Raw genomic sequence first — 12,721 nt, forward strand, 5'->3', positions numbered from 1 at the left:
ATAAATGCTAGGAATATTAAATTAAATTAATACTCGTATTATAAAATGTATAGATCTAGCTTGGTGAAATGAAATGCTTTTCAGAAAGAATTATCATCACATTTTGCAGTGTGGTGGGAAGTTTATTATACAAGTATAAAGTAACCTTCATTGCTAGAGTCACCCAAACTTATTTATTTATTTATTTTTTTTAAAGTAATCCCTTGTGATTAAAGAAATTGTATATTTGTATAATAATACTACAATTTTCATAGTTACTTTTTGTTTGATCTATTTGTTCCTTGTACAGTTTCAATACACACTAATTTTTAGGTGTACGCGATCGATGCCCCGAAAACCTGCATTATTTTCACGATAAAATCCTTATTACATCATAATATTTAATTTTAATATAATGGCAAGTAATATGGTTGTAGCTTAGTGGCTAATATGTAAGAATTTAAGATTAAAGTTATAAGTTCAAATCTTGAAAGATCCATATTTTTGAACATATGAAATGAAAAATTCGATTAAATGAGAAGAGAGCCACGTGGCACATAAACTTATTTATGAATGTCTTTTAATATATAAACTAGTGTTAGGCCCGGGCGATGCCCCGAGTACTGCATTATTTCCATGATAAAATTATTATTAATATTTAAATTTTATTGAATGACATGTAATATGGTAATAGTTTAGTGGCTAACACGTTGGAGTTTAAACTTGAAGTCGTGGGTTCAAATCTTGTAAACCCTACACATTGAGATGCAGTTAATAATATTGCACATATTAGTGATGACTTTGAATTTCTCACTAATTTTAATGTGTTCAACCAAAAATGTTTCGGGGACAAATGATAATGACCGACTATGTGCAATTTCTAGTACGGACTACACTTTTATTTGGTAATGATAACAAACACCATATTTTTATATCTCGTATTTTGCATAATGATGTTGTAGGTGTGGCTATGCCACGTTTCCCTTTCTAGAATAACCTAATCATGAAATCAAATCGATCGACCCATTTCAGAGGTCGATGTCTGGACGAGACGACGAATATTCATACGCTCGACCCCATGATACAAGTATAATATAGGTCAGCAATACTCAACGGTAACGAGACTCGTAATTGTGAAAACGAAACAAAAAAAGTAAGCTCCTCCACTTAGAAACATAACATAACTACATAAGAATATAAGAACACATCTATCCAAATAAGTACGTAACATAAACAGGTGGAATGTATTGTTATTTGTCTTCCAGCTAGGCATCCTCCGCTTTTGACTCTCTTTCTTTCTTCTTCTCCTTCTCTTTCCCACCTCTCTCTCACTATCTTGATTCTGACCCTTTTTCCTCCTTTTCTTCTTCTTTTTTCTACTTCTACTTGTACTAATTATACTTCTTTTTACCACTATTATCATTATTCACAAAATTATTACAAATATATAATAAAAATCTCTCTTCATTTCACAATTTCACCCTCAATTTTGCTTCTTCTTCACTGATTCTGGGTTTTCTTTCCTCCATTGTAAACAAAGCTTCAATCTTTCTTAGATCCCTACATTTTTTTATTTGATTTTTTTTTTTAACCATTTTTTTTCCCTACCCTTTAATATTCTTTGGATTTGCCGGCCATTGAATAAAAATTAAAACTTGGGAATTTTCCCAAAAAAAAAAAAAAAAAAAAACCCTTTTGTCTTCCTTTTCACATTTTGGTTAATCAATTTTTTTGATTATTTAAAAAATAATTTTAGTGGGGTTTTAATTGAATCCTTCAAAATTACTCTACATTTTCAAAGGTGTGACCTTTCTTCTTTATTGTTGTTGGGTACTGCTAGCTTGCTTTAGGTCTACATTGGCCTATCTATGCTTATTGAGTTTGTTTTGGGTGTAAAGCAACCCCTTTTTTTGCTTCTCTGGGTTCTTAAGGAAGAAGATCAAGGTGGTTAGGTTAAGATTTCATCTCCCTGCTAAAAAGGTATAATGCTTTCCTTCACTCTTTCAATTACTGTCTTATCAATGTCACAATTAGCGTAGTTGGTTAAAGTCTTTTGGGTCGATAATTAATACCTCGGATCGAATCCCGTCTATACTCGACTCTTTATACACATCTAAAAAATAAAACTACTGTTCAATTATTATTAAATTTACTGTGTATATATATTTTTTTTCTGTAGTTGTATTATCCCTCTTTTCCTTCCATCCCCATTGACCTTTTTTTCATTTGACTTCAAGCACAAGTGATGCTATTTTCTGAATTTGATCTCTGTTATATTTGGAAAATTTGAGTAATTTCAATGATTTTTACTATGATTTAGGGCATTTTATGCTGCAATTTCATCTTAATTTGGAGTTTCCCTACAAGTGATGGGTGAAATTGCTAATTAAAATGTCACTTGTTTACAATTCTGTAATTAAAGAATGTGCTATTCATTAGGTTTTCTTGTAATATTATTAGCTCTAATTTGACAATAACTGTACTGATTTCTAGTATATGCTGCCTATTCAGTGAAGTTTGTTGGGGATCATATTGTTCTTTTTGGCTGATGAACAATTAGACATTATAGAAGTGTGAAATTTGAAGCAACATTGTGGTGTAACAGGTGAAGATGTTTAGGTTGTGCAACCTGTAGACTCAAATAAGGGTGAGCTAATTAGGCAATTCGTATTGGCGGAAGATTAACAATGTCATCGGGTAGCTCATTGAGTGCTAAACTTTCACAGAAGACAATTCTGGGTCTTAAGCTGTGGGTTTTGATAGGATTATGTGTTGGTTTGTTTATAATTGTGATTCTTTGTATCTTATGTATATGGTTCACATTCCGGAAGAAGTCAAGAAGGGTAGACAGGTTTTCCGTTTCTCAGATTCCAAATGTTACAAAGGATATAAGGGTTGATAGAATTGGGGCTCCGGGTCCTCGGGAATATAATAATAACCATACTAATAATAATAATAATCATCATCTATCCATCAATGTACATGATAAATCAAGTGACAGAAATTCAGGAAAGATGTTTGCCTATTTGGGTAGGAGCAAGTCCAGTGATGTTGAAACTATGAGCCAGTGCAGTTCGGTTCATCACCACGATAGGGCATACAGCTCACATTCTGGGGATGATGGAAGTTTTGGCACCATTCCAAAGCATGCTTCATCTTATGGCCTTCCAACAGCTTCTCCTTTGGTTGGTTTGCCAGAGATATCACATCTTGGTTGGGGACACTGGTTTACTCTTAGGGATCTGGAAATGGCAACTCATCATTTCTCTGCAACTAATATTATAGGCGAGGGTGGTTATGGTGTTGTCTACAAAGGGCTGTTAGTCAATGGAACTGAAGTAGCTGTTAAGAGACTAGTGAATAATATGTAAGTAAATTTCTGATTCAAAAGATTTTTAAGGCCTGCATATTCTTATGCTATTATTTTGATTGCCATTGAATGTTTATTGACAGGGGGCAAGCCGAGAAAGAATTTAGGGTAGAAGTTGAAGCTATAGGTCATGTTCGACACAAGAACTTAGTGCGCCTCTTGGGCTATTGCATTGAAGGAGTTCATAGGTGACTCACCATTAATCTTGATGTAGATAGAATTTTCTTTCATGATTATGATTATGATTATGCAATGCTGAATTTTTTTTTACAAGTTATCTGCTATAAGTTAATTTCTTTTGGCCCAGCTGCCCAAGTATAAATTAGATATGAATTGGTTTTCCAGGATGCTTGTTTATGAATATGTGAACAATGGCAACTTGGAGCAATGGATTCATGGAGCTATGCGTCATCATGGTACCCTTACATGGGAGGCTCGCATAAAGGTTCTTCTTGGGACTGCTAAGGCGTAAGTTTATCTTACCATTCTTTGCAAACATGTATCATGAAGATATAAATTATTAGTTGCTAATCTTGCTATATCCTGTTGGTAGGATGGAAAATTAAAAAAAAATTAGGAAGAAAGAATTATTGCATTAATGAACAAGATTCATATTTGACAAACTGGTTCTGTAAACCAGATTTATACAAGATTCAAATTGTGTCTATTGGTTGCAGGCTTGCATATCTGCACGAATCAATAGAACCAAAAGTTGTTCATCGGGACATAAAATCAAGCAATATTCTGATCGATACTGATTTCAATGCCAAAGTATCTGATTTTGGATTGGCAAAGCTCTTGGATTCTGGAGAAAGTCACATAACCACCAGAGTAATGGGGACTTTCGGGTTAGTTTTGTTATTGTGTTTAATCTTTCTGAGTGCAGCATTTCATATTTTAGCAATTTAGTGTAAATTTCTGATCTTGCCGCTGACACTGCTATGAACTACAGGTATGTGGCACCAGAATATGCAAATAGTGGTCTGCTGAATGAGAAGAGTGACATTTATAGTTTTGGTGTTTTGCTTTTAGAAGCCATAACTGCAAGGGACCCTGTAGATTATAGCCGGCCTACCAATGAGGTATCAGAAGCTATGCTTTCATGAATGCTCATTGTAGTTGCAAAATCACTTGTTAGTTCATATTCATTACTCTCTGCTGATAACCTTATTAGTTGTACATACTTAAGAATTTAAGATAATAAATACACTATCATATTGTGCACAGTTGTTCATGTAGATAATCGTTTTCTTGTGATAGGTCAATCTTGTAGAGTGGCTGAAAGTCATGGTGGGGACTAGAAGGGCTGAGGAAGTTGTAGATCCGAATCTTGAAGTTAAACCTACAACTCGTGCTCTGAAACGTGCGCTTCTTGTAGCACTTAGGTGTATTGATCCTGACCCTGAAAAAAGACCGAAAATGAGTCAGGTTGTAAGAATGCTGGATGCTGATGAGGTTCCAAATCGTGAGGTATGCTTCTCTAGCTGTCACTGACTGCATCTTTTAGATTGTTATTTACTTATGATTGATGCTCTCATTGATCTTGAGCTGTCTCTTTAGACTGCAATTATAGAAACCAAAAAAATCTAACTTGTTGTCAACTTGTCATGCAAAAGTAAATTTTTTCTCCACATTATATGTCGGAATTTTTTTGTGGATGACTATACAGAATAATCACTTTTGGTTCATTCATGCAACCGACCCCACTTATTGGGATTAAGGCTTTGATTGATTGATTGTCGGAATTACTGCCTCATTCCTATAGACATTGTCAAAATCTTCTTTTTTCCCCCTTCTCCCATGATGTTCTCAAATTACAATGATCAACGCGTAACTGATGCTATATTTGATCTATCTCACCAATGGGCTGATTTTTATCTACTGAATTACCTTACTTTGCATCTCTAGGATGAGGCATAATTTAAAGCATTTATAAGTTTTCCTACTTCGTTTAGAAGATTGTTCCAGAAATTGTTCATGACCATGTGATGTTAAGACTGCTAGTATATGCTGATTTTGGTATAATTTGTTATGCTTGACTATAAAATCCTACAGCCCTATAGACTATTAATTTTTAAACCCTAAGATAACTAATTCGATCAACTATGTTATGAATGGAGAGGGAGCAAGGTTGGAGATTTCCGGCTTGACAGGTCAACATTGTAGAATCAGGTTGATAATAGTAAGATTCTGTTGAGGCTAAAACCATGATGATATGTAATTAAGAAACAGCTTATAATTACCAAGCTTCATAATCAAAGTACATAGGATCTAGGACACAACTGAGACTTTTTTATGGGTTTTCTTGGATGACTTTGGATCAGTTTTTGTCATGGGGCTGCTTTGTGTGGACGATTCACTGCAGCCACTCGATTGTTTTTTCTTGAGATTGAAGAGCCAATACCAAGTCATTGAAAACCGCTAAGCTCATTTTCTCCTCTTCAACTCCATCTTGTATGGTTTTCGACCCAGTCTATTTTATTGTGCTGTTGTGCCTTAACAATTATAAGACCCTCATCTTTACATCTTGTTACTCAGCTTATTGAGCCCAACTACTGCTTTCCCTTGCAAACAATTTGTCATTTGGTGTTTTTTCATCAGTTCGTAAGCTTCATTGAATCTTTCCTTTTAACTTTTTGTACCTGAAATTTTGCATCTACTCAGTCTAGATAGAATATGGGAGGGGAATGAATCTACTGATTATTTTGTGAGACAATAACACAAAATGCCCCATTTTGGAGTCTAAGATGCTCTGAATTTCAGTGTACTACAAGCAATAAGATCCAATAGAGGTGGTTGTGTCTTTATCATTGTAACATGCATATGACTATATTAGTAATTTGGTGCTTATAAGAGTCGTCCAAATGCGCTATCCAACTTCTTGAGAGGTAGAATTGTTCTCATAACCTTAAAGGCTAGAAGTTGAGTCAAGTACTAGTTTATGAAACAGCAATATGGTTTGGGAGCTTTCAAGTAGAGAAAATTCTGACTTTTGAACCTCCTTATATTGGTTATTGGCGTGCTCAGGAATTAAATTGCTTCTGCTAATAGTTAATTTCAATTTGTGAGTTAGAAGCTGCTAGGGTGTGATTTTATAGCGTGTACATATATTTTGACACCAATAAAAAAACCAACCTGAGCTAAATAGACAATAATATCTCATAGGCATTGCTTAAAATTTTCAATGAGTAAAGCATTTGGGATGGAGTGCAACATGAAGGCTGTTTTACATATAGCGAAACCAATGAGCTATACAATTCATGGGAAAATAACCTGCTTTATGATCCTTTAGTTTGTAGTCTTTTAGTAGCAAAATGAATTCTGTTTATCTGGTCTAAAATTCTGAAGACCCTATTTACGAAAAAGGAAAAGGGAGTGTGAATGTGTAGAAACCAGGAACCAAGGATCATATACATAGGATGACAAACTTGTAGATAGAATGTATTGAATTTTGTGCAGAAATTGATGCTGTGAGCTACTGAGCTTCTTTCCAAGATTATTTTTGAAACATTTATACCTTTTTGACAATGGAAAACAATTTTTGTAACTTTTCCCCATTGCATATAAACATGTGAACCATTTGATACCATGACCAGTGCCTTTAGAAAAGCTCCTACCTTGAGCGGAGTGGATTTTATGGAGCTTTGGTTCCAAAATAGAATGATGCTCATTACAGATCTTATTATGTTGAAATATAAATCCTAAACTAGCGAATGTTCATGGTTTTAGAGCCAGCAGATCAGGAGCTTGAACACATTACTCTTGTTTAGAAGTCGTATTTAACTGTGACCAAATTTTCTCCATATGCGCAATTTTTACTATCTGACCAGGTCTTCTAGTTGCATCTGTTGAGATTATCTGACTTTAAAGGGTGTTCTTTGCAGGATCGTAGAAATAGAAAGAGCCGTACAACGAGCATGGAATTTGAGAGTGTGAAGGATACTGGTAGTTCAGTCGGTGATGAAATTAGTATTAGTAGAGTGGAAGACACTGATAGCATTGCACCTAGTTCTAGTCAAGTATAGGCATTGACTGTAACATGGTTTTGCTAATATTGGCCACTTTTTCCAGAATGTATGGTGCAGCCACTCATCTTGACGCTTAACGAATACTTGTGACTGGTTTACCAGCCATCCTGTTTGATTGCTGGTGCCTCCCTAGTAAGACACCTTCCGGGAATCGGGACAGGAGGGGGGACAGGAAGCTGGGGAATGATTGGAAATGCTAAGAAGAGGAGAGAAACCTATGTACAGAAAATCATCAGATATAAAGTTAATTTTCATTCATGGTGGAACCTAGGTGATTCTACCCGTTTTAGCTTTGCATTTATTTACTTAATTTTTTTTGTTGCTTTTCTTTTTCAAAGTTTAACATCTGTATTTATTCATCTTTATGTACGAAGTATTTTGAAGATTTTTATATATAAATTATATTTGAAGATATGTTAAGATGAACCCTCATATAATTTGTCTTGCACCGACGAATTAGAGGATGATAAATTAACAAGTATTGTGGGCTTGCCTTGTGTTTTTTGAATTAGTTCTAGCATGAACTTTACTCAGCTTATACGTGATTAGACTCTATGAAGACAATGGGACATCGATGATACTTGGGGAGTTCGGACTTTGGATGAGCATCCTAATGCTTGATTAAGGCGACAAGGCTTAAGGGTCGAGTAAAACTAAAAATCTCTCATTTTTCTTCCTTCTCTTACTCAAAACACTAACTTGAGTTATTTGACACAACTCATATATATTTTCATCTCCCATAATCTAATGGCTACAATAAAATTGTGGTCATTGTAACTGAGTGAATCTCAACCGTCCATTTAATAAAATTCATCATATCTATCCATTTAGTTGACTTATAATACACCTTATCAAAAAAAAAAAAAAAAAAAAAAAAAGAGAAATTAAATTTCAACTTTTTAATACTAGAAAATTTGGTGGAAAGATAAACTTATAATTAATCTTAGGGCCTGTTCATTTCAGCTTAATTTCAGTTCAGTTCAGTTCAGCTCCAATCAATTCAGTTCAGCTCCTAATTTTCTTCTCTCATAAAATATTCAGTTCAGTTCAGTTTAGCTTCAATTAGATCAGTTCAGTTTAGTTCAGTTCAGTTCAGTTCAGCTCAGTTCAGTAAATGTGAACAGACCCTTACTTAATTTTTCAGTTTTTATCTTTAATCTTCTTTTTTTTTCCTCCCTTTTTCTTCTTTAATAGAGGATTTGAGTAACGGATGCAAAATTAATGGACCTAGTAATATGTATATATTGTCGTAGGGTACTAGTTCATAGGTTTATTATTGATAAACTATAATCAAATGTTGGTTTTTAATGGAGATGGAAGAATCCTTAGAATTTATAAATTGCAAGTATGCACGTCATGCTCAGTATTTAGTTTTAGAAACTGACAAACTTTTTTTTTTTTTTTTTTTTTTTCCTTCTCTTCTATACAATTTGCTTTTCCATTAAACCGTCACTGATTAGAATTGAGTCTAATTTATTGTTATTGTTAGAAATACTTTGCTATTGCAAGTAAGCTTTTGTGTAACTAGCAAACAATTTTCTTGAGTGTCGCGTGTCGTATAAAAAAAAAGAGATAGGAGTATTTTTATTATGCTACACTATGCGAATATCATTTTATTTAGATTTTTATGTTCTTTTCTTTATGCTATAATTAACTAGTTGTCCCGTACTATGGATTCATAATAACAAAATTCATTAATAATGATATTCAATTGAAGTTAAATGACTTATGTAACATATTTTTTTAAAGTATAAAATTAATTGATGTCTACCCTTAAAATTATTAGTATGTGATACATATATACAGTGGTGGAGCTAAGATTTTTACGATGGCAGGGCACCGTATCATCTAAAACCCTTTTATCAACGCCTTTAATTTATTTATTTTTTTTTTAAAAAAAAATCAGACACATTTGTGAAAGAATGTTCATAATATCAAGACTCAAAATTACTTAACAATTATATTTGTCAAACCTTTATTATTCAAAAAATACATTAAATATTACCCCTATTCAAGGCTTTAAACAATAAGCTCGTACGAGTATTTTTTTAGATCTTTTATAATAGGTTTGGAATCAGATATATTTTTTCATATCAAATAGGATGATCCAAAATACTAATAATTCGAGTATACTAATACATATGTAAAAGAATGTTAAACATAAACTTGACTAGTTTTCAAGTTTTGTAAGTGTAACACTCTAGAAATTCCTTTCTTTTAAAATACATGTTTTGCCCCCGTTTAAAACTTTAAATAGGAACATCTAAGATATTACCGCCACCGTGAAAACGGCTAAGGCAACTATCAAAGACACATAGCGGAAGACAAACTTCAAAACCAGTCAAAACAAGTCAACTTGGAAAGTCCATCAACGAAAGTAAAGTCAAACCAAAGTCAAACGAAATAAAATAAAATCAACTTACAACTTGGAACCTTTATAGGCCTTTATTAAAAACCAAATCGAACTCAAAACTTTTATGTTAGTCATGCATAATAATAATATCACAATTAATTAAAGCGATAACACATCATATACTTATAGAAACTAGCATGATTCGCTCTTCACTCATGCCCATTCATAAAAATGCTTCATCACCTGAAAAGCTTATCTCTTCCTATTTCCACTACTCTCCATTGAAAATGGGTCATCATAGGATCATGATAAAGACAAGGCCAATAACACACCAAACACAAAATCAGCAAAGCTGAGTACATAAGCGTAATTAACACACTAGCATACAATTCCCTATCAACACACGACTTACCTTGTTGCACCTGTTTTTCAAGCATACAACATTCAATAAAAGTTCTCACTAGACACTAAATAATTTATTTATCGTTGATTACGCATCGAACGTGTTTCCCACTAACCTCCCCCAAATAAATCGAGGTTACTGACACGGGAGCTAACCGTGCCAGCATCAAAAACCACTCGTAAGTGGCGGAATTCCTGCGCATAATAATAATAAAAGGAATGTACAGCGTCCTGTACTCCAATAGAAGTTATTGTTAATTATAAAACCCCATAACTCCCCCCATGTGTTCATACTCAAGGTATATACGTTCCAAGAGTTTTGGTGCGTAATCTCTTTCACTTTACGTTATTTACAGATTATTAAACTTGATGATGACCCTCAAACCATAATCATTCAATCAACAATAATTAATCAAACAATTCAATATATCAATTTAATTCTTGAATAATTAGTGATCATATAATATTTAATGTTGAACCCCTTTTAATTCTACCTCGGTGTCAAAGACACCTTAAACGCATAAAGCGCCACAAATTCTATCTCTCGGTGTTAAAAACACCTTAAGTGCACTAAGACACCAACATACAATTTATTCCTCGTGTACATAGACACTTATATAGCTCTTTTCTCATGCTTATAGCATCAATAAAAATTATATGAATCATAATAAAATTACTTTTTAATATCCCAAACCAAATTAAACATTTAGTTTAATTAAACATGTTCTCTATCATGCCATAAATATATATGTGGTTCATAAATAATAATCCAACTATTATTTTCCAATCAATGATCCATCACAAATAAATCATGCCTCATAATCCATTCACCAATACCATCCAAATCATAATTTCCAATCCAAAACTAGCATAATACTACTTGTAATCAATCAAACACATTTAGCATGCTTCTACATCAAACATAATTATGCTAAGTACGCGAACGTACCTTGTATACGATCTTAATATCGCCACAACTAATAAAAATCGCTCACTTCAAAGTCTCCTATAATTTAAAATTATAGAAGAGTATTAAAATCCACTCTACACAAATTTCCAGCAATATATACTATTATAAAACCCCTCATAATTTATTTAAATAAGCTGAAATTATATTTAAAACATCATACTTTAATCCCAATTAATGGGTAATTAAAATTCCTTAAAAAAACTTGATTTTTAATGCTTTACCAAAAATTCCAGCACTATATTTTAATTAAAACTTACTGTAATTTAGTCTTAAAACACTTTAATCAAAGGTTTACACCATTATATATCATAATCCTTCAATAATTTATAAATCAAGAACCTAGGGTTTCAAAAATTGGGGCTTTTTAATTAAAAACATAATCTGAAAATTAATTAACATAATACTCATAATCAAACATCAAAAATCAAATCACAAAACCCATAATTAATATTTAGATCGGGATTAAATTGGTTTTTTAAACAAAGATTATTTTTTTTTTCGGAAAACTTGGCAGTCGACAGCCACCAGGCTGCTGCCGGTGGCTGGCGGCCACCGCTGCCGGTGGTCGGCCGGTGGTGGTGAAGGGCAACCAAAAAAAGAAAAGGGGAAGGGGAAAAAGGAGGAAGAAAAAAGAAAGAAAATAAGGAAAAAGGAGAAAGAAGTTTACCTTGGGTTTTCTCCACTCTGGGCAAAGTTGATTTGCCTCATATGTGGAATATTTATACCCCTTCTCTAAGACCCTTCTCCCTAAACTTTCCTTTTTAATTTTCCTAATCCCATCCCTAATAAAAATTTACTAAAATAAAACTTTCCTAAATTAAACCCCAACTTAATTAAAATAATTAATTAAATAAACTTTCCTTTTATAAAAATATTTCCAAACCTATTAAAATAAATAACTAAAATACTTTAAATAAGACATTTCAATTCAATTAAATACTTCTTAAAATACTTATTTTAAATAAAATACGTATAAAAATACGAGGTATTACAGTAAGCATATATTATTATATCATCAATTTCATTATCTTATCTAGAAAAGTAATCTTGCCTAGTGTGATCAAACTTTTATGTTGGTAATTTTTTGTGTTATTTAGGAAATTGGGTAAATAAGACATTAAGAAAAAAGTGGAAAAAAAAAAGATTGTTGGGCAATAGATTAGAAATTTAGAACCCATGACCTTTGATTTGATAAGGTAATGCTCTAACCACTAGACTACTAGTAAGCTCTAACAAAATAATGCACTTTTTATTCTATTAAACAAAATTTGGACTAACTTTTTTTATTAAAAAAAATAAATTTGGCAGGACACGTGCCCTACCAGGACTAACTTTTTTTTTTTTTTTTTTTTTGATGAGATTATTCTTTTCCTCTCTTACCAACCCCACTTACATTACATTTTTTTTAATTATTTCTTTCTACTATTTACAATTAAATACCAGTATATCTCCACTAATTATATTTATACGGAGTACTTCGTATTATGAAATTTCTCTTTTGGTCTCTACCCTATAGTTCTCCTAAAACTTTGAGTCTACTTTAGTGATCCGATTATTACGAAAAGGAGGGAATATATAATACAAGTATAGATTTTTGATTGTTAAGTTTACCTCATTGG

At 32.8% G+C, this 12,721-nt stretch overlaps 1 protein-coding gene across 1 annotated transcript; it reads left to right on the top strand.

Moving 5' to 3' along the window:
• Positions 1–1,696: 1,696 nt before the first annotated feature.
• Positions 1,697–7,791, top strand: LOC145587377 (putative receptor-like protein kinase At2g42960). Its single transcript, XM_081644112.1, has 8 exons — positions 1,697–1,959; positions 2,585–3,346; positions 3,433–3,537; positions 3,695–3,817; positions 4,027–4,197; positions 4,302–4,431; positions 4,610–4,819; positions 7,234–7,791. The coding sequence occupies exons 2-8, from the start codon at positions 2,667–2,669 to the stop codon at positions 7,372–7,374; spliced, it is 1,560 nt and encodes a 519-aa protein (XP_081500238.1). The 5' UTR covers positions 1,697–1,959; positions 2,585–2,666; the 3' UTR covers positions 7,375–7,791.
• The last annotated feature ends 4,930 nt before the right edge of the window (positions 7,792–12,721 follow it).

This window comes from Chenopodium album, chromosome 17 (genome assembly GCF_948465745.1).
Source record: "Chenopodium album chromosome 17, dcCheAlbu1.1, whole genome shotgun sequence".
Classification (NCBI taxonomy): Eukaryota; Viridiplantae; Streptophyta; class Magnoliopsida; order Caryophyllales; family Amaranthaceae; genus Chenopodium; species Chenopodium album.

Excerpts from the sequence above, each read along its gene's own strand:
- LOC145587377 (XM_081644112.1), top strand. The coding sequence starts at position 2,667 with ATGTCATCGGGTAGCTCATTGAGTGCTAAACTTTCACAGAAGACAATT. Across the intron at positions 3,347-3,432 it reads AAGAGACTAGTGAATAATAT|GGGGCAAGCCGAGAAAGAAT; the intron begins GTAAGTAAATTT and ends GTTTATTGACAG. Across the intron at positions 3,538-3,694 it reads TGCATTGAAGGAGTTCATAG|GATGCTTGTTTATGAATATG; the intron begins GTGACTCACCAT and ends TTGGTTTTCCAG.